This window comes from Saccopteryx bilineata, chromosome 10 (genome assembly GCF_036850765.1).
Source record: "Saccopteryx bilineata isolate mSacBil1 chromosome 10, mSacBil1_pri_phased_curated, whole genome shotgun sequence".
Lineage (NCBI taxonomy): Eukaryota > Metazoa > Chordata > Mammalia > Chiroptera > Emballonuridae > Saccopteryx > Saccopteryx bilineata.
The window spans coordinates 61,610,022-61,631,398 of record NC_089499.1 but is presented as its reverse complement, the minus strand read 5'-3'; the positions used below and the strand labels follow the sequence as shown (position 1 = coordinate 61,631,398).

The following is a 21,377-nucleotide window of genomic DNA, read 5'->3' as shown; positions in this document are numbered from 1 at the left end:
TTGGATTTATTCAGTGTTATAGTAATTACTTGGTTCCTCCTACTTGGAGGGAGGATTTAATTCTCGTATGTAGTATGCCATTAAAATAGCACTTATATCAAGGTCCTGAATGTTAACTTTATATTAGCAATTAGTAATTTTTTTTTAATTTATTTGTAGATCTAACAGCTTTAATGCAGATAGAAACACAGGTAAGATTCTTTCCTTTAGTTTTCTAAATCAAGAGAGTAAGTGCTCATAGTAAAAAATAAGTTAGGGCCTGGGCGATTGGCTCAGTGGTAGAGCGTCGGCCCAGCATGTGAGTGTCCTGGGTTCAATTCCCAGCCAGGGCACACAGGAGAAGTGCCCATCTGCTATTCCACCCTTCCCCCTCCCTTTTCTTTCTCTCTCTTCCCCTCCTGCAGCCAAGGCTCCATTGGAGCAAAGTTGCCCCAGGTGCTGAGGATGGCTCCATGGCCTCCGCCTCAGGCGCTAGAATGGCTCTGGTAGCAATGGAGCAACACCCTAGATGGGCAGAGCATCACCCCATAGTGGGCATGCCGGGTGGGTCCCGAGCACATGAGGGAGTCTGTCTCTCTGCCTCCCCACTTTTCACTTCAGAAAAACAAAAAGAAAAAAAAATAAATGTTTTGTTTTATTTTTATAATGAATGAGAGTCTGCAAAGTATGTAGAGGGTGAGGCCATTATTAGATGTAGCATCAACATAGGGTCATCCAAGCTTAAGGTTTCCTTTGAGAAGCTGCTTCTGCAGTGAATAGACCAAAAGTGATAATAGTAAAAAATAAAACACGTTTCACAACTCAGAATGTTAAAAGTATTAAATTCATCAGAGATTTAGGTCAGGTTTCTACACAATGAAAAGAGATTGAGTAGAAGATGTGAGATATTGTAGGGATTTCTGTAGTTAACTAGATTTAAAATAGTTTCCTTTGGGAGAAAAATGAGGCCAGTAACTATATTTTCTTTGCTATTCAGCTTTCTGATGTGAAGACATTTAGACAGATTTGTTATTCTTTACAGCTGAAATGATTTTGTAGGTGAAATGATAGCTTAAAAAGTCTAATTTTTGAACTCTCCTTTGAATAGAAATGTCAAGTATTTTGTGTTGTTGTTCTACAAAACCTTGTTTCTAGATACTTTCCCCCTTATTTCTGGTAAATGTATGTTCTTCTGGGCTGCCAAGAATTGTCTGTCTTTTTTTTTTTTTTTAAGATAAATTTAACTACACCTTGTGGAAAGGACAGCTTTTAAATAAAGGAAAGCTTTTGTGCTATATTTCTCTGAGGTCAGCCACTCGTGCTTTTTTGCCTATCAAACTGTAAGTATGCTGTATTATAAGAAAACAGCTATTTTGCTTTTTTTAATATTTTTATTTTACTTTGGTCAATAAGAACTTAGATATAAACACTGATTTGTTTTAAAAATGATTGATTTGTCCCTGGCTGGTTGGCTCAGTAGTAGAGTGTCGGACCTGGCATGTGGAAGTCCTGGGTTCGATTTCCAGTTAGGGCACACAGGAGAAGCATCCATCTGCTTCTCCAACCTTCCTCCCCCCCTTCTTCTCTATCTCTCTCTTCTTCTGCAGCAAAGAATCCATTGGAGCAAAGTTGGCCTGGGCGCTAAGGACAGCTCCATGGCCTCCATCTCAGGTGCTAGAATGGCTCTGGCCACAATGGAGCAATGCCCCAGAGGGACAGAGCATCGCCCCCTGGTGGGCATGCTGGGTGGATCCTGGTTGGGGGCATGCGGAAGTCTGTCTGCCTCCCTGCTTCTAACTTCAGAAAAATACAAAAAAAAAAAAAGATTGACTTGATAACTTTAGAAACTTAAATTGTCAAAATGTACCCTCCACTTTTCTGTCTTAATTTGAGGATGGGCTAAAAAGTCAAACATATTTATGACATAAAACTTTTTAGAGAATTTAAATGTTAAAAGTGATTTTTAAAAGTTTTATCCTAATTAGATACATTTTTTACTTAGCAGTGTGAATATGATAGGCTTAAAAGCTATCAGTTCTTTGTTGGAAATGGTTTTGATGTGGTAAGTTAAGTTAAAATATATAGACTTTGCAATATTATGCAGCATATTTAGAAAGGTCTAAAGTGATCCTTTACTACCACCATAGTAAATATTATTAGCCTTCATAAATGTTTTAAGATTATGTTAACAGTATATACTTGAATTGTCTTTAATAAAATGACAACCATATATCCTTAGTAGTTAGTAATATTGGTATATAAAATTAGCTCCTGCCTTAAGTTTGGCAGGTTGGTAATATTACCAGCCTATCTATCTGTTTACCTGTATGTCTGGACTTCCCATATCAAACCCTTTTTAGAAAAAAAGTATGGTATTAATAAATATGCTTATTGTTTTCCAGCAAGATGTGTGTGTGTGTGTGTGTGTGTGTGTGTGTGTATAAAAAAGAGAAAGAGAGATATATACCATTGCTGGAGTTAAAAATACAATGAAGGAAATATACCTTTTCAATTTTCTTTCAGCCCTGAGAAATTAGATGTTGAAACAGTTATGAGTATTGATCAGCTGAAACAGAAAATTCCTCCAGCGCTGTTTTACAAGGAAGCATACTTTGGTTCAAATGAAGGTAAAGTAATTTAATTTTACTGAAAAATAAAAAGCAGACTTGAATTTGAATATTGATTATTTATTTTTTCTTATGTCAGTTTTGAAGAGTGGAATGTATTGCAGTCTTTATGAAGTTGTAGAAAAGACAAGAATTGGAAGTAACATGGAGAGTTTGCTGCAAAAACTAGAGAGAGAAAAGCTTGTGAGTTAAATTTAAAATGTTCTTTCTCCCTTAGAAACTTTCATATTAATGTGATCATAGTAATATTTCAATTTATTTTATTTTTGCTTCTGAAAATACTACAAGGTTTCTGTCTTGTTGCTGCCATTTAGTTAACAGTGTTTTACTGTGGCCTTTGGTACCCTACTTTATAGCCATGGCACCTAGACCTACTATAGACCAGTCTTCTCATGAAGTGTCTTTATTGTATTTTGTGACTGTGATATTCAAACAGTATTTCTTTTTTTTTTTTTTTTTTTCATTTTTCTGAAGCTGGAAACAGGGAGAGACAGTCAGACAGACTCCCGCATGCGCCCGACCGGGATCCACCCGGCACGCCCACCAGGGGCGACGCTCTGCCCACCAGGGGGCGATGCTCTGCCCCTCCGGGGCGTCGCCATGTTGCGACCAGAGCTACTCTAGCGCCTGAGGCAGCGGCCACAGAGCCATCCCCAGCGCCCGGGCCATCTTTGCTCCAATGGAGCCTTGGCTGCGGGAGGGGAAGAGAGAGACAGAGAGGAAGGCGCGGCGGAGGGGTGGAGAAGCAAATGGGCGCTTCTCCTGTGTGCCCTGGCCGGGAATCGAACCCGGGTCCTCCGCACGCTAGGCCGACGCTCTACCGCTGAGCCAACCGGCCAGGGCCCAAACAGTATTTCTTGAATATCATATTTTATGCAGGTTACATATTTCGTTAAAAACTGAGACAAAGAGACTCTTTTGCTGAACTGCACATAGTGATAAATGGAATTATTCAGATGTGATTTGTTCCAGTAGAGATAGGCATATTTAAAGATTTACAAAGAAGGTGCTTTGTGAGGTTGAAGAAATAAAAGAATACTATAGTAGTTGGGAGAAAGTTTTAGAACATTAGGCTGGAAAATTATGTAAGAGGCTAGCTATGTTCTGCAGCATCATACGAGCAGTGTTAAAAGTTTTGAAGTTTGGACTTGATCCTAAGAGCAATGGTTTTTAAAGTAAATGGGATGAGGTTTTGATTATGTGTACAATATGATCAAACTTATGTTTCACGCTTACCTTATTTACTGTGTAGAGAATGAAGCGGGGAGAGAGAGAGATGAGGTAGGAAATGATTATATTAGAGGGTGATGGAGGGAAGGTTGGATAAGAAAGGTATGGATGATGATGTAAGAAGAGACTGAGTTAAGAACTGTTTAATCAATAATATAGAGTTTAATAGATACTGAGTATGTAGAGTTTAGGTAGAGAGATTAGGTGAGGCATCAGATTGTGATGGGTTTAGGAATGAGTGGAAAAGGAATTTATGATGCTAATATGTACAGATTAGCTGAAGGAGACGGGGTGGTTGCAGAGAAGGGAGTGGCTATTTCAAGGTTCCTGTTAACATGAGATAGGTGAGCTTGTGTTTAAATGCTGATAGGATGTCCCATTAGAGAGAAGTTTCTTGTGCAGGTTTGCCATTTAATACGGGTTATTCAGCAGCTGACTTCTTTTTACTTCTCACTTGATTGAGGCTCAGTTTCCAGTTAGTCAAATGGAGATTTGTCTCACTGATTTTCAGGACTAGCAAATTCATTTATATTATCTACCTAGAATTTTTTTTTTTATTACTTGGGGAAGAGTCTCTCATTTATTTATTTTTATTAATTTATTGTGTTTACATAGATTCTAGTGTCCCCCTGAATACATCCCCCCCATGTTCTCTGGTACATCCCTCTTGTCGCTCTCCTGCCGCGGACCAGCGCGGCTCCTAATAATGGTGCAGAATTAAGGAAACACACTTATTAAGAAAAAATGGGACTGGGAGGACTCTTCAAATGCTGATGGCAATATCCGAGTGCCTCATAGCCCCAGTTTGCTTTATTATATAGCCATATGCAAATCAAGAAAGTCCTTGATACAAAGTTACACATCCGAGGCTAAAACAGGAACTCTCCCAAGGCATAAACAGGAATCTTCCTACCCTGCCTAAGTGAAATCAACCAACATCTGAACAAAGAGTAAGAGGAAGGGCATGTAAATTGCTTCCAGCAACTTAAGCAAGTGAAGTGGGTGCAAATAACTCAGCATCATAGCCAATATGGAGGTGAAGGGGGGAGAACTTAGCCTTTTGCTAAGCCTTGAATCTACAATGGCTTTTTTGTCATTTACGGTCCACAACATGTCCCCTTTTCTTTTTTATTTTTAATTTGTGTGCTGAGATTTGCACTCATCTGATTTTCTAGTTTCCCTGATTCTAATTTGGAGGCAGACTGAAAAAATACAGAACAAACACAAAATTAGTATAGCCAATATTAACAGATACCCAAACAAGTATTCTAATACATTACAGTGATTAAAACCTTTAAGCAAATTCTTAGCCAGTATAACAAGAATCTATAAAAAGAGTAATGTTTTTAACATGTTCACCAAGTCTGAGTTGGCACCAACACCATTCCAAATTCCTGCAGATGCAACCCAACCCCAGTTCAGTCCATTAGAAGCTGTCATAAGGAGCAGGACAGGAAAAGTCTGCATGGCACAGGAATTGCTGTCATATTTCTATACTTTGCAGCTCGTGTCCAAGTCCCAATGACTGCTGCTTCCAGCTGGTAATGATTTAGGTAGACTGGAAAAGCCATCTGTAGCATGTGTGGAGATGGAGCTTCTGTTCTCCTCAGCCTTGAGAGATGAGACCAGGGTGCTTTTCCCTGGAGCTCTGCAACCGTGGCGTAGTGAAGAGAACCTTGGGATACACTAAGCTGGGTGGCAAAGGTAAATTCGCAATAGAGGTTGGCAAAAAGGATAAAAAGAGCTCTAAATTAGAAGTAGGTCCCAGCCTAAAATATGAATGGGACATTGAAGCAGGAGGAATAAAGGAAACACTATATATTAAACAAAGCAGCAGAAAATAGGATTATCAACACCCACAATAGAGATCTTTGAGGGATGAGTAAAAACCCAAATATTCAGGCAAGACATAGTTAAGTGGCCCTTGTGTCCATACGAAATGAGATCAGTTTACCTGCTACTTGGAAGAAATACCCTAGGCTTGTCCACAGTGACATAGATGGGGCCGACGGCCCTGGGCACTTTTAGCCTTCAATGACAAACCCCAGCATTCTGGGCAAGGTTAAGTCACAGGTGGCTGGAGCAGGGCTGGAAGAGACTGAACCCTCCCTTAGAGGAGCAAGGGGGAAGCCTGCCTTCTAGTGTCCCTTTTTCCTCACAGCGAAGGCATGTAAGTCTGGCAGGCTTTTGCTCAATGACCTTCCTTTTCACTATTGAAGGCAGGGCCCAGATGGAGTCCTATGAGACCCCTTTGGGGCATTGGAGCCTTTAAGGGTGTATCCTAAAAGCTGGTAGTTCACCTGATCTCTATTGGGCTTTTTCTGCCTCTTGGTACCTTAAAAGCCATGCTCAGAAGATCTCACTGAGGGGATTGAGGATCCCCATCTGCCTATATAAACCTTTTCTGTATATCTGGAGCTATTTGGAAAAGGACAAAACAGTGTTATTAGCTGTTATTAGGGTAGAAGTTTGCAGGAGAAAAGGATTTGGTGTCTCCTGTTCATCAGCACTCAAAAGAAAAATTTTAAAGTAAAAAGCATGATAAGATAGACCCACAGGAGTTCCAGGATATGACTCTCCCTTTTATATTTTTTAAAATTGACCTTAAATATTTGCTGGGTACACTTTAATAATACCTTAACTTTAAAGATTGTTAAGAAATACCTGTAATTTGAAAGGTTCTATAAAATATAGTAAATGCTTTTCCTGCATATGTAGGAGTATTGTCAGTTTTAATCAGTTTAGAAAATCCAATAATAGAAAATGCATTCAGACAATGAGCTATAACATGGTTAGCAGCCTCTTCTGTTCTGGCAGAGATTACTATAAATCCAGAATAAGTATCCATTGTAACGTGGACAAAGGACTGTTTGCCAAATAAAGGTATATGAGTAACATCCATTTGCCAAAGTTGTCCTGGTAGGAGTCCTTGAGTGTTAACTCCAAATGAAGGGTCAGGTTATAGTATAGGACACCTTGGACAGGATTTAACAATCTGCCGTGCTGCTTCCTGAGAATGTTTAAACTGTTTATGCAGGGCTGCGGCGTTCTGGTGATGAATAATATGAGACTGAATTGCTCGATCTGTCATGGTTGCTGCAATAATTTTCTTTTAGGTAGTTTGATCAACAAGGGCATTCCTTTGTGCTAAAGCTCCAGGGAGCATGGAGTGAGCTCGAATATGTCCTATAAAACATGGAGCTCTATGTTGACGTACAAGTCTTGGAAGAAGGAGAAACTGCTGAAATAGTTCCTCATCAGCAGTTGTCTCTAAGACAACAGTCTCTATAGTGGAAACAACCATAAGTAAATATTTGTTGTCTGTATAGAGATTAAAGGAGGCAAATGCTGAAAAGCCATGATAATGACATGTAATTCTACTCTTTGAGCTGTTTTTTTTGTTGTTGTTTTTTTTGTATTTTTCTGAAACTGGAAACGGGGAGGCAGTCAGACAGACTCCCGCATGCGCCCGACCAGGATCCATCCGGCACACCCACCAGGGGGCAATGCTCAGCCCATCCGGGGCGTTGCTCTGTCGCAACCAGAGCCACTCTAGTGCCTGGGGCAGAGGCCATGGAGCCATCCCCAGCGCCCGAGCCATCTTTTGCTCCAATGGAGCCTCGGCTGCGGGAGGGGAAGAGAGAGACAGAGAGGAAGGAGAGGGGGAGATGTGGAGAAGCAGATGGGCACCCCTCCTGTGTGCCCTGGCCGGGAATCGAACCCGGGACTTCCACACGCCAGGTCGATGCTCTTTGAGCTGATTTTAAGGTGACTGTTTCAGTATAACTTGTCCATTGATTATTAAGCCTGCTATTCTTGAGCTGGACCCATCAGTAAAGATTGTAGGTGCTTCAGGAATGGGCTCATTAACAATTGTTTTAGGAAATAAAAATGTTGTAATTAATGAAAATTAAACTATTTTATTAGCTGGGTAGTGAGAATTAATTTGGCCTGTAAAATTTGCAAAAGTGATTTGCCATTTAGTGGAAGTTTCCCAGAGCCATTGTTGTTGATCCTTTGAAAAAAGAAACAACAATAATTTGAGGCTCAAAACCTATAAACTGTAAGACGCCTATATCCCTTGATAATCAAGGAGGCGACAAGATCAAAATATGGAGATAAAACTTTCTTAGGAGTAACAGCTAAATGAATCTATTCAATAGGATCTGAAGCTTGCCACAATAGTCCCGTTGGAGTGTAACTCAAGGGACAAATTAGTAAGGCAATTGATTCTTCAGGATTTATGTATTTTAGTTGTGCTTGTTGCAAGGATTTTTCTAAAAGCTTTAAAGCTGCTTGTCCCGCAGCTGTAAATAGCCGAGGAGAAGCTGGTTTATCAGAATATTAAAATTGTGGCTCTAAGAATATTAAAAAGTGGGCCCTGGCCAGTTGGCTCAGCGGTAGAGCGTCGGCCTAGCGTGCGGAGGACCCGGGTTCGATTCCCGGCCAGGGCACACAGGAGAGGCGCCCATTTGCTTCTCCACCCCTCCGCCACACTTTCCTCTCTGTCTCTCTCTTCCCCTCCCGCAGCCAAGGCTCCATTGGAGCAAAGATGGCCCGGGCGCTGGGGATGGCTCTGTGGCCTCTGCCCCAGGCGCTAGAGTGGCTCTGGTCGCAACATGGCAACACCCAGGATGGGCAGAGCATCGCCCCCTGGTGGGCAGAGCATCGCCCCTGGTGGGCGTGCCGGGTGGATCCCGGTTGGGCGCATGCGGGAGTCTGTCTGACTGTCTCTCCCTGTTTCCAGCTTCAGAAAAATGAAAAAAAAAAAAAGAAAGAAAGAAAAAAAGAATATTAAAAAGTGGCTTCGGTTTTCCGGTAGTTAATTTCAAGGAAGGTCTTTTAAGCCAATTAATATCTCAATAATTTCTAGAAATTGTTTAAAATTTACAAATGATCTGTTCTGATTTCTAGTTTTTGTGGACGAATTTGTTGTCCCTCAATAATTTGTCATAAATAAGAAAAAGGTAAAGATTGCTGTACTTTTTCAGGAGCTATATAAAGTTCCAATTCTTTCAGAGAATATTCTAGTTGTTGCAAAATAATCAACACAATGTCTTTATCTGGATGAGCAATAAGAATATCATCCATATAATGAATTATGTATGCCTTAGGGTGCTGCCTTCCTACTGGAGAGATAGCTTGAGCAACATATTTTTGGCACAAAGTAGGACTGTTAGCCATACCTTGAGGCAAAACTCTCCACTGGTATGCTCCATGGGAGCCTGGAAATTAAGTGAAGGAACAGGGAATGCAATCATGAGGGCTTAAAGCAGCGGTTCTCAACCTGTGGGTCGCAACCAATGGCTTTAGGCGACCCCTATGTTAAGGCAAGATTTCCAAGACGATACTTTGATAAAGGGCAAAACAAGATACTTTGATAAAGGGCAGAACAAGCGAAAGAAGGAAGGTCAGGGAAGTGCTTCTGCCCATGGATACTATTTCCAATGCAGGGGTTTGGAGTGACTCACAGGTTGAGAACTGCTGGCTAAATGGAATAGTAAAAAAGCAATCCTTCAAGTCAATAATTACAAGGTGATAATTTCATGGAATGGCAGTAGAAGGGAGTCCCAGCTGGAGAGGAGCCATAATTTCCATAGTCTTACTTACTGCTCTCAAATCTTGTCTCCAGTTTCCTGATTTCGTTTTAGTGACAAATATAGGCATATTCCATGGACTATTAGATGGTTCAATGTGCCCAAGTTGTAACTGCTCTTGTACCAATCGAGCAGCTGCCTTAAGTTTCTCCTGAGGAAGGGGCCATTGGTCTATTATCTGATTTCCAAGTAATTGGGTCTGCACAATGCATTATTGGGGTAGCAGGAGCTACCAAGGCCCCTATGCTAAATTTTGATACTCTAATCCACACCTTCTGGTATTGGGTGCACTTCTGTTGGGGTGAGAATTCCCCGCTCTTCTTTCCCTAGTCCCTTAGTGGGCAAAAATCCCTGATCAAGCATTTGAGTGCTGACTAAACTATTAGGACTGCAAGCAATGCTCTCATATTTTTCAAACCATCTCTACCCCACAAATTAACTGGCAATCCAGGGAGCACATAAGGCTGAAAAAATCCAGAGTGACCTTCTTTATCTTCCCATTGTAAAAAACTAGAACTTTGTTGAGGGGATTTACTCTACCCTATGCCTTGTAATTCTGTGGCTGCTGCATGAGTGGGCCAGGAAGGAGGCCAATATAATTTAGCAATAACAGATATATCAGCTCTGGTATCTAGAAGTCCTTTAAACTTACACCCTTGTATTGTTAGTTCCATTTCAGGGCGTTTCTGACCTATTTTTGGAATCCAGTAGGCAGCATCAGTGGAGCCAAATCTTTGATTCTCTCAGGGTCCCTTTTGCAGGGTTTGGCCTTGTCTTAAAAGAGGTAAAAGGATTAATTGAGCAATTTTCATGTCAGAGGAGATAGTGACTATATTCCTCAGAGTGTGCGCCATTACTTTAATTTCCCCTGTATAATCTGAGTCTATTATTCCAGGAAGAACAAAAAATTCTCTCATAGTTAAAGTACTTCTGCCTAATAAGAGTCCCACTGTGTTACTGGGAAGTGGCCCAAAAATTCCAGTGAGTATAGCTTGAGGTCCCATCTCTGGAGTTAATACGAGTTGGGAGGTGGGACTGAGGTCCAGTCCTGCACTGCCTGTTGTTGCCCGGGATAGCTGGGCAATGTTTGGCCTGCTGGAGTCAGAGTTTGCTGAGGAAACACTGACATCGCCCCTATTGTTTGATAGGGCCGGAGAAACGGCCCCATTGTTTGTTTCCCTGCCCTCCGGTAGTATATTTAATCCTACACTTATTCACCCACTGTTTCTTGTTTCTACAAAATGGAAAGAGGTCCGGAGCCTTAAGGGCTGGCTCTCCTTGAGGGAGAGGCCGAGACCAATATCCGGGGGGAGCAGGGCAGTTTCTAGCAAAATGCCCCAAACCCCTGCATTGGAAATAGTATCCATGGGCAGAAGTACTTCCCTGACCGACCTTCCTTCCTTTCGCTTGTTCTGCCCTTTATCAAAGTATCATCTTGGAAATCTTGCCTTAACGTCTGTGGCAAAAGCAAGACCTTGCATGTATGAAGGCCCAACATCTGCGCATATTCTGATATATTCCTCTATATCTCCCCTCTTGCGGTGAGGCCGAAGTTTAATCTGACAAGCAGAATTAGCATTTTCATAGACTAATTGTTTTATTAAAATCTTTCCTACATTTTTATTCTCTACTATTTTTTCAACCGCTGGCATTAGCCGTGAGACAAATTCTTGAAATGACTTATTAGGGTCCTGCTTAATTTTGCTCAATTCCTTTGTTTTGCTTGAGTATAACCTTACACATAAAAAAGACAATTTATGCTCAAAAAACACAAGTATAACATATAACTTTGATCAATCCTAATACTTAAATTGCTATTTGGTTCCTAACTCTGAACACACCTCACAGTGCACTAACCAAATCAGTAAGTCTTAAGGATCTACATTCTATTCTATTTAAATTTAAATGAGTGCACCTTACAAGTTCTTTTTTTTATTTTTATTTTTCTCCCCTCTTACTAGCTGGTTTACTGTGGGAAAGTTATTTAACTTTTCTGAGCCTCAGTTTCCTCATCTGTAAAATAGGAATTCAGTAAAGCCTATGGTGACTGCCCTATTTAATATTACCAACATATCACCCTTTGTATTTTCTGTTTTTCTTCCTTGTCTTGTATTTTATAATTTAACCTATCTGGTGAAGTAATTTCTTTTCTTTTTTTTTCTTTTTTGTATTTTTCTGAAAATGAGAAGTAGGGAGGCAGAAAGATTCCTGCATGCATCCAACCAGGATCCACCTTGCATGCCCACTAGGGGGCGATACTTTGCCATGGGACAGTTGCTCTGTTGCAACTGGAGCCATTCTAACGCCTGAGGCGGAGGCCATGAAGCCATCCTCCGCACATGGGCCAACTTTGCTCCAATAGAGCCTTGGCTGTGGGAGGGGAAGAAAGAGATAGAAAGAAGAGGGGGAAGGGTGGAGAGCAGGTGGGCACTTCTCCTATGTGCCCTGACAAGGAATCGAACCCGGGGCTTCCACATGCTGGACCGATGCTCTACCACAGAGCCAACTGGCCAGGGTCCTGAAGTCATTTCTTTATTATAAATTCTCCTCATCCTGCCAGAATGTAACTTTCATGAAGGCAGTAATTTTTCTGTTTTATTTATTGTCTGGCTTGTAGTAGGCACTCAATAAATATTTGTCTAATGAATAAACAAATTTCCCTTAGGGTAATTGTGAAGATTGAGTGAGAACTTTTGTTGAATGAGAACTTATTATGGCTCTTGGCACATAACTAGGCATTTAGAAAATAGGACCAATTAGGAAGTTTTCCTTGGCCCTAAGGAAGATAATAGAGGTCATATTTATATGACTGATTAGTATATAAAGTGCTACATATTTTTGAAGAATGAACTTAAGTCAGAGTGCAAGGTATGAATTATGTCAGATTGCAAGGTATGAATATTAGATGATTATAACTGAATGTCTTTTTTTTTGACATTTGAAGCAGGGTTTATTAATTTTGTTTGCCTCTTTTAACAATTTCATAACATACTAGAATTCTCACATGAGACATTGCTTTGTGTTGTGTAACTCATCTTAGTTTTCTCCCCTGGTTTTTGTAGTAATTTTCTTTCATTTTTTTTAAGGTTTTATTTTTATTTATTTTTTATTATTAATGTTAATGGGGTGACATTGATAAATCAGGGTACATAGGTTCAGAGAAAACATCTCTAGGTTATTTTGACATTTGATTATGCTGCATTTCCATCACCCAAAGTCCAATTGTCTTCGGTCACCTTCTAACTGATTTTCTTTGTGCCCCTCCCCTCCCCCAACCTCCTCCTTCTCCTCCCCCACCCCTCGTAATCACCACTTGTCCATGTCTCTGAGTCTCATTTTTATGTCCCACCTATGTATGCAATCATATAGTTCTTAGTTTTTTCTGATTTACTTATTTCACTCAGTATATTGTTATCAAGGTCCATCCATGTTGTTGTAAATGATCCAATGTCATCATTTCTTATGGTTTAGTAGTATTCCATAGTGTGTGTGTTTGTGTGTGTGTGTGTGTGTGTGTGTATACGTGTATACCAAAGCTTTTTAATCTACTCGTCCACTGACGGACACTTGGGCTGTTTCCAGATCTTCGCTATTGTGAACAATGCTGCCATAAACATGGGGGTGCATTTCTCCTTTTGAAACAGTGCTATGGTGTTCTTGGGGTATATTCCTAAAAGTGGTATAGCTGGATCAAAAGGCAGTTTGATTTTTAATTTTTTGAGGAATCTCTATACTGTTTTCCACAGTGGCTGCACCAGTTTGCATTTCCACCAGCAGTGAGGAGGGTTCCCTTTTCTCCACATCCTCGCCAGCACTTACTCTGTGTTGTTTTGTTGATGAGCGCCATTCTGACTGGTGTGAGGTGATATCTCATTGTGGTTTTAATTTGCATTTCTCTAATGATTAATGATGTGGAGCATTTTTTCATATGCCTGTTGGCCATCTGTATGTCCTCTTTGGAGAAGTGTCTATTCATTTCTTTCACCTTTTTTTATTTTTATTTTTTTTATTTTTCTGAAGTTGGAAACGGTGAGGCAGTCAGACAGACTCTCACATGTGCCCAACCGGGATCCACCCGGCATGCCCACGAGGGGGCGATGCTCTGTTGCAACCAGAGCCAGTCTAGCGCCTGAGGCAGAGGCCATAGAGCCATCCCCAGCACCTGGGCCAATTTTGCTCCAATGGAGCTCTGACTGCGGGAAGGGAAGAGAGAGACAGAGAGGAAGGAGAGGGGGAGGGGTAGAGAAGCAGATGGGCGCCTCTCCTGTGTGCCCTGGCCGGGAATTGAACCCGGGACTCCTGCACGCCAGGCCGACGCTCTACCACTGAGCCAACCGGCCAGTCGCCCAGTTTTTGATTGGATTGTTTGTCTTCCTGGTGTTGAGTTTTACCAGTTAAAATTTTGGTTATTAATCCTTTATCAGACGTAGTGTCAAATATGTTCTCCCATTGTGTAGTTTGTCTTTTTATTCTGTTCTTACTGTCTCTAGCTGTACAAAAGCTTTTTAGTTTGATACAGTCCCATTTGTTTATACTGTCTTTTATTTCACTTCCCTGTGGAAGTAAATCGGCAAATATATTGCTGTGAGAGATGTCAGAGAGCTTACTGCCTATTTTTTCTTCTAAGATGCTTATGATTTTACGGCTTACATTTAAGTCTTTTATCCATTTTGAGTTTATTTTTGTGAAGGGTGTAAGTTGGTTGTCTAGTTTCCTTACAAGTTCTAAAATCATTCTATTTTTTTCTAAATATTAGAGCCAGCATTTCCCATTTTTGCATGCAAAAAAGAGAACTTAATTTAGGCCTTAAAAACAGACACATTTTAGACAACATTAAACAAAGACTAAACAGAAATAAGAATTAGACGAACCAGACAAACCAGAGAGAAACTCGGGATTTCAGAGCACAACCAGATTAGAAAGATGCCTGCCTGATTTTAGTCAGGGCATTTTCTGACAGAGGGACTGAAGGATGGGATTAAACAAAATCTCCCCAAGAAAATTTGCTCTCGGCAGCTGCTGGGATATTTTCTATAGTCAGATCCAACACAGGTCCCCTGCCTCAATTTCCAGGCAAAGAATAAGAAAGAAACAAAATGAAAGTTCAGAAGATTGTAGTTAAAACATTAAAGAAAATCAGACCATAACAGGAAAAGCTGTAACTTTCCTAATACCTGAGTCTCCTATCCATTCTCAAGAAAGTCCAACTTCCACAGCAAATAATCACCCCCGGAGAGACAAGCACAAGCAATCACCTTCCAGTCATTTGGAGGAAGAGCCTTTGCACTAATAGTGTCTAATAAACCAAGTGAAAAAGGGTCAGTAGGCCCATACTGAACACAAGCAGATTTAAGTTCTTTCAGAGTTCTAAAAGGTAGAGGTTCATGTTCTCGCACTAGTCTCCCTGTATCATCCTGTATTTCTACAACAGGAAAACGGGTAAAGCCATTTATTGTTTCCCCTGTATTTCGAGCCTGGTCTATAGATTGTTGGAGGGAGATTTCCCAGATTTTGAGCTATAGACTCCAGAATCAGCCTGATAAGGGAACGGAGGAACAGAGGGTTGAATGTAGGAAGAAACCGAGGGCGGCGGAGGCCCCGTGGCTAAGGCAGCCATAGCCACGGATTTTTTTATCCCCCGAGTCATCCTCAGACTCCAAGTTGTCCTCTATTCACATCCCTCTGTTTCCAGCTCACCTTGATACTCTTCAGACAACGATTTGTCCTCATACGGAAACATTTCTACAAAAAGGTCCCTTAATTTTTTACCCTATCCCATAATCTTTTACTCTCACTTATACTTTCCCCAAAAACTTTCTTGACTCACTGTGTGCACTTCACTTTGGGGCATTCCATCACCTGCCTTCAGTTTTAGTTTCCTTGTACTCAAGTCTTCTGTTGGGGCGCCACTTGCCGCGGACCAGCACGGCTCCTAATAACGGTGTGGAATTAAGGAAACACACTTATTAAGAAAAAATGGGACTGGGAGGACTCTGCAAATGCTGATGGCAATATCCGAGTGCCCCATAGCCCCAGTTTGCTTTATTATATAGCCATATGCAAATCAAGAAAGTTCTTGATACAAAGTTACACATCCAAGGCATAAACAGGAATCCCCCTACTGCTGTAAGTGAAATCAACCAACATCTGAACAAAGAGTAAGAGGAAGGGCATGTAAATTGCTTCCAGCAACTTAAGCAAGCAAGTGAAGTAGGTGCAAATACTCAGCATCATAGCCAATATGGAGGTGAAGGGGGGGAGAACTTAGCCTTTTGCTAAGCCTCGAATCTATAATGGCTTTTTGCCATTTGCAGTCCACGACACCCTTCCCCTTCCCTACAGGATTTGCTTTTCTGCTCTTATCCCATCCTGTCACCCTGTCTTCCCTTTTCCCTCTGTCCGCTTTCCTTTTGGATCCTTTGATCCTGCCTCTGTCTCTGTTCCACTTCTCAGTTCATATTGTTCGTTGGATTTCTCAAATGAGTGAGGTCATATGATATTTTTCTTTCTCTTTCTGGCTTATTTCACTTAACATAATAGTTTCCAGGTCCATCCATGATGTCGCAAAAAGTAATATTTCCTTCTTTTTCATGGCCCCATAGTATTCCATTGTGTACCACTGCTTTTTAATCCATTCGTCTACTGACGGACACTTGGGCTGTTTCCAGATCTTCGCTATTATGAACAATGCTGCCATAAACATGGGGGTGCATTTCTCCTTTTGAATCATTGATGTGGTGTTCTTGGGATATATTCTTAAAAGTGGGATAGCTGGGTCAAAAGGCAGTTCGATTTTTAATTTTTTGAGGAATCTCCATACTGTTTTCCACAGTGGCTGCACCAGTTTGCATTCCCACCAGCAGTGCAGGAGGGTTCGCTTTTCTCTACACCCTCGCCAGCATTAATTCTGTGTTGTTTTGTTGATGAGTGCCATTCTGATTTGTGTCTACGTAGAATTTTTATTGTGTGCATATAGTAGATTTTCTTCACCAACCAATTGTTTATATATAGGAGTGTCAAATTATATACAAACATATAGTTAGAATTAATACACTTAGGAATTGGTGGACATCCAGCAATAATTCTTTGACCAACTATTTAGACACCTTTGGATTAAACATCTTAGAACACAGCACATACATGCACATTCAATACATATGAACATATTTACATACATATTTTGTTTTCCTCTGAAAGCCTGTCTATAAGTATTCCTCATGATGAAAATCTGTTTAATTCTTGAGTTCAGAAAATGAAAGTGAAGGTTTGCATAGTAGGTTTGGATGTGGTGAATTATCCAAATCCTTTTAGTTTTTACATTTCAGAGAATGAGTACTGAGAGTCTGGACAATAAAGACCTTATCAGAAAATTATTATAATAACTGCTTAGTTCCTAATCGTGAGATCAGCATAGGAAGAATACTGGCATCATTTTTTCATCTGAGCAAGGTTCGTGGAGGAATGGGTCTTCCCAGAATCAAGAAGTAAAGAAAAGTATACAGCATATATAACAAATGCTGTGGAGATATTTACCTGAAATTTATGTACTTTTATTGATGAATATTACCCTGTGGGATAAGGTTTTGATTATGTATGCAATGTGATCAAACCTGTGTTTCACGCTTACCTTACTTAATTTGGTAAGTAAGTAAATCTTTTTAGGAGCCAGCTCTCTTGGTTCCAATGACATCTCCCAAGTTCCTCGGACTGATTCCTGCTTGAAATGTAAATAGGCGATACTCTCAGTTTTCTGGCATCTTGGGACTAAAGAACAGGAGGCAGCCATCTCCCTTCCCTCCTGAAAAGGCCTCTGAAAATGTTAATGAATATTAAATCCAAAGCCTTCTTGTGTACCCACTTGGCAGTCTTGGAAGAACAAGAGAAATTTAATTATCCTTTGGATCAGAGCAGTTAATTCTAGATAATTGACTGCTGATCTAATTATTAAGGTATGTTAAAAGCAAACTATTTCTGGGTAAAATGAAAGCAAATACTCTATATAATAGACATTTCTGAGTATCAGAAGGTGAGGCCCTTTTGCAGAAGCATTGAGAAGTCTGGGAAAGTTTCATTTTCCCACAGGGAGATTTATATGCTAAGTAAAATTATATTGAGTTCTCTTGGTTAGTGGTAAGTCAAGTTAATTTTAAGTTGACTTTAATATTAAAAAACTTAAGGGATGTTCCTAAATTTGAATATTGTTTCTGATATGAGTATTCTTTTTCTTTTTTCTCTTTCCAAGTGTGAGAGGAGGGGAGATAGACAAACTCCCGCATGCACCCTGACCAGGATCCACCTGGCAACCCTGTCTGGGACTGATGCTCTCTGCCCATTGGGGCCATGTTTGCAACCAGCCTATTTTTAGCGCCTGAGTTGGAGGCTCCATGGAGCCATCCTCAGCATTCAGGGCCAATGCCCTCGAACCAATCAAGCCATGGCTGCGAGAGTGGAGATGGAGAGGCAGGGGGGAGAGTTGGAAAAGCAGATGGTCACTTCTCCTGTATACCTTGACCCAGAATCAAACCAGGGACAGCCACAATCTGGGCCATGCTCTACTCCTAAGCCAAGTGGCCAGGGCCGATCATTCTTCATAGATACCTTTATCAGTTTAATTTTTTTTTTAATTTTTTTTAGTGAAAGAGAGAGAGGGACAGACAGATAGGAAGGGAGAGAGATAAGAACCATCAACTCATAGTTGTGGCACTTTAGTAGTTCATTGATTGCTTTCTCATATATGCCTTGACTGGGGGGCTCCAGCTGAGCCAGTGACTTTTGGGCTCAAGCCAGCAACCATGAGGTCATTTTTGTGATCCTGCGCTCAAGTCAGATGAGCCCCATGCTCAAGCTGGTTTCAAACCTGGGTCCTCCGCATCCCAGGTTGACTTTCTTGTCTATTGTGCCGCGACCTGGTCAGGAAAAATGTGTTTTTTAACCATCAGTGGATTTTGAATTTTATTTGTTTTCTTAAATTTTTTAAAATGTTTATTTTATTGATTTAAGAGAGAGAGACAGGAACATTGATCTGTTCCTGTATGTGCCCTAAAGAGGGTTTGAACCATCAGCCTCTGTGCTTTGGGACAATACTCTAACCAATCTGGGCAATTTTGAATTTTATTTAATGCCTTTTTTCCCACTTATCAAGAGAGTTACATGGAACATTTAACACTTTTTTTTCTATAACAGGAGTTACATGAAACATTTAACACCTTTTTTTTCCTTCCATTTATCAAGAGAGTTAACATGGTATATTAGTCAGGTTTTTTAAGCAAAACAACCACACACACACACACACACACACTACACAGCACACACACACATAGTTAGAGAGGGTAAAATGTCCCCAACACACACACACAGCACACACACACATAGTTAGAAAGGGTAAAATGTCCCCAAAAATGCATTTAGCAAGTTGTAGAGACCTAGGATAGCTGGTTCCAGTCTGAGTTTGAGTGTCAGAGATCCAGGAGAGCTGATATTTCAGTTTGAGTCCAAAGACGGGGAGAAAAAAACCTGATATCCTAACTCAAAGGCAGGTAGGCAGGAGGAATTTCTCTTTACTCCAGGAAGAGTCAACCTTTTATTTTATTCATACCTTCATTTGATTACATGAGACTCACCAACAGTAGGGAGGGCAGTCTGCTTTACTCAGTCTATCCATGTATATGTTAAACTCATCCAAAAATACTCTCACAAACTCCCAGACTAAAATTTGACCCTGTGGCCCAGTCAAGTTGGCACATAAAATTAACCATCACTCATAGTATTAAAAAAAGAAAAAGGCAAACATATTACTGCACTCCTGGAGTGGAAAAATATATGTGTATGAGTCTAAGAAATTTTATTTTAAAGCTCAGAAGATTTATTAAGCAACATCCTGACACCCCACCCCAATATTCTGTTGTACTTTTTTTTTTTTTTTAATTAAGTGAGAGACAGAGGCACAGAGACAGACATGCGCCCCGACTGGGGATCCACCTGGCAAGCCCCTTATAGGGCAATGCTCTGCCCATCTGGGGCTGCTGCTCTGTTGATGGGCAACCAAGCTGTTTCAGCGCCTGAGGGCAAAGCCGTGGAGCCATCCTCGGCGCCTGAGGCCAACTCTCTCCATTTGAGCCATGGCTGTGGGAGAGAAAGAGAGAGAGAGAGAAAGGGTGGGGTAGAGGTGGAGAAATAGATGGTCATCCTTTGTGCCCTGACCAGGAATCGAACCCGGGACTTCCACACGCCAGGCCAATGCTCTACTGCTGAGCCAACTGGCCAGGGCCTACGTTGTACTTCTCTGATTATGAAAATGAAAGAAATGTAAAGGGACAGCAGGTCCCAATACTAGGATAAAAGCTGAGCATATTTTAATTTTCTCACATTAACCTAAGCTAGTTCAGAAATTTGATGTGCTAAGGCAGGAATTGCCAAGTATTTTCTGTAAAGGACCAGATAGTAAATATTTTAGGCTTGGGCCGTAGAATTTCTGCCCCAAATCTGCCATTATAGTGTGAAAGCAGCTGTATATACACATAAATGAATAGGCATGGCTGTATTCTAGTATAACTTTCTTTACAAAAAACAGAAAACAGGATTGGCTTTCAGGATGTAATTTGCAGAACCCTCATGCTAGAAGAAAGGACACTGTGTGGCTATCTTGATAAATGCAGGGGGAGAAAAACATTAAATAAAATTCAAAACCCACTGTGGTTAAAAAAATAAAAAAATTTTAAACTGATAAAGGTATCTATGAAAAACCTGCAAACTTAATGGGCAATGTTAGAAGTGTTCTTTTGAAAATCAAGAAGACAATGTTTACAATCACCACTTTCATTCAGCATTGTGCTACAGCTCATAAATTACACAGTAATACAAGAAAAAGAAATAAAAAGCATGAAGACTAGTGAGAAAACACCAAAGAGTGTTGTTCCCAGGTAATGAAATCTATATAGCAGTCCTAAAGAATGTACAAAAATTAACAAATCATTCAAATTTCATATATAAACCTGACAAAATTGATGTATATACATCAGTTACGTTTCTAGATATGCAATAGAAAGTGTACTGAAATGTAAAATACTGTTTTCAAAAGTATAAAAATATAAGGTACCTTGTGATAGAGAAACCTAACAAAAAATAAACAAGTATATTGTAATTCAGAAAATTATAAAATTCTATTCCAAGAATACTGTAAAGAAGTAAAGAGATAATCTTGTTTATGGTTAAAACAGTATTATGAAGATGATAACTCTCTGAGATTTGATCTACAGATTTAATACAATTCCAATTTTTAAAAATTCCAATAGGGTGTGGGTTTTTTGTTTGATTGGGGGACATTCCACTCAAAATGTTTTAATATGTAGACTTTTCATTATCATTTGGTTCTAAGTATTTTTTTGAGAGGTACACTTAGTGTAATTATTGTTCCTTTATAGAATCTTTTTTTTCCTCCGGTTGCTTTTTAAAACTTTGTCTATAGTGTTTTTCAGTTACCATAAATATATTTAGGTGTAAATTTCTTATTTATTCAGGTTGGTATATTTATATTTTTTCATATCTCTCGATTTATATTCTCATTTTTGGAATAATAGTCATTATCTCTGATTATACTTCTACTACGTAATTTATTTAGACTGCCTTTCTAAGACCGAACCATCATATGTCAGGCCTTTTCTTTATGTTCTTCATGTCTGTTAACTTCTCTTGTGTTTTCCATCAACTTATTTCTCTGTGTTGCATTCTTTTTTTAAGTGAGAGGAGAAGAGGATAGAGTCCAGCATGTGCCCTGACTCGTATCCACCCGGCAACCCCTATCTGGGGCCAATGTTTGAATCAACCAAGCTGTCCTCAGCACTCAGGACTGACACTCAAATCAGTCAAGCCACTGGCTACTAGAGGGGAAGTGTGAGAGAAGGGGGAGGTGGAGTGGAAAAGAAGCAGATGATCACTTCTACTGTGT

The 21,377-nt window shown here is 40.3% G+C and overlaps 1 protein-coding gene across 4 annotated transcripts in view; it reads left to right on the top strand.

The window, feature by feature from the left end:
• The window catches only part of TASOR (transcription activation suppressor), a 72,161-nt gene that overhangs the window by 18,034 nt on the left and 32,750 nt on the right, over nucleotides 1–21,377 (top strand). For all 4 annotated transcript variants that reach the window (XM_066246121.1, XM_066246120.1, XM_066246123.1 and 1 more), the window contains exons 8-11: nucleotides 160–191; nucleotides 1,214–1,319; nucleotides 2,503–2,606; nucleotides 2,686–2,789. In XM_066246121.1, coding sequence (XP_066102218.1) covers nucleotides 160–191; nucleotides 1,214–1,319; nucleotides 2,503–2,606; nucleotides 2,686–2,789 — 346 coding nt within the window. The remainder of the gene's footprint in view (nucleotides 1–159; nucleotides 192–1,213; nucleotides 1,320–2,502; nucleotides 2,607–2,685; nucleotides 2,790–21,377) is intronic.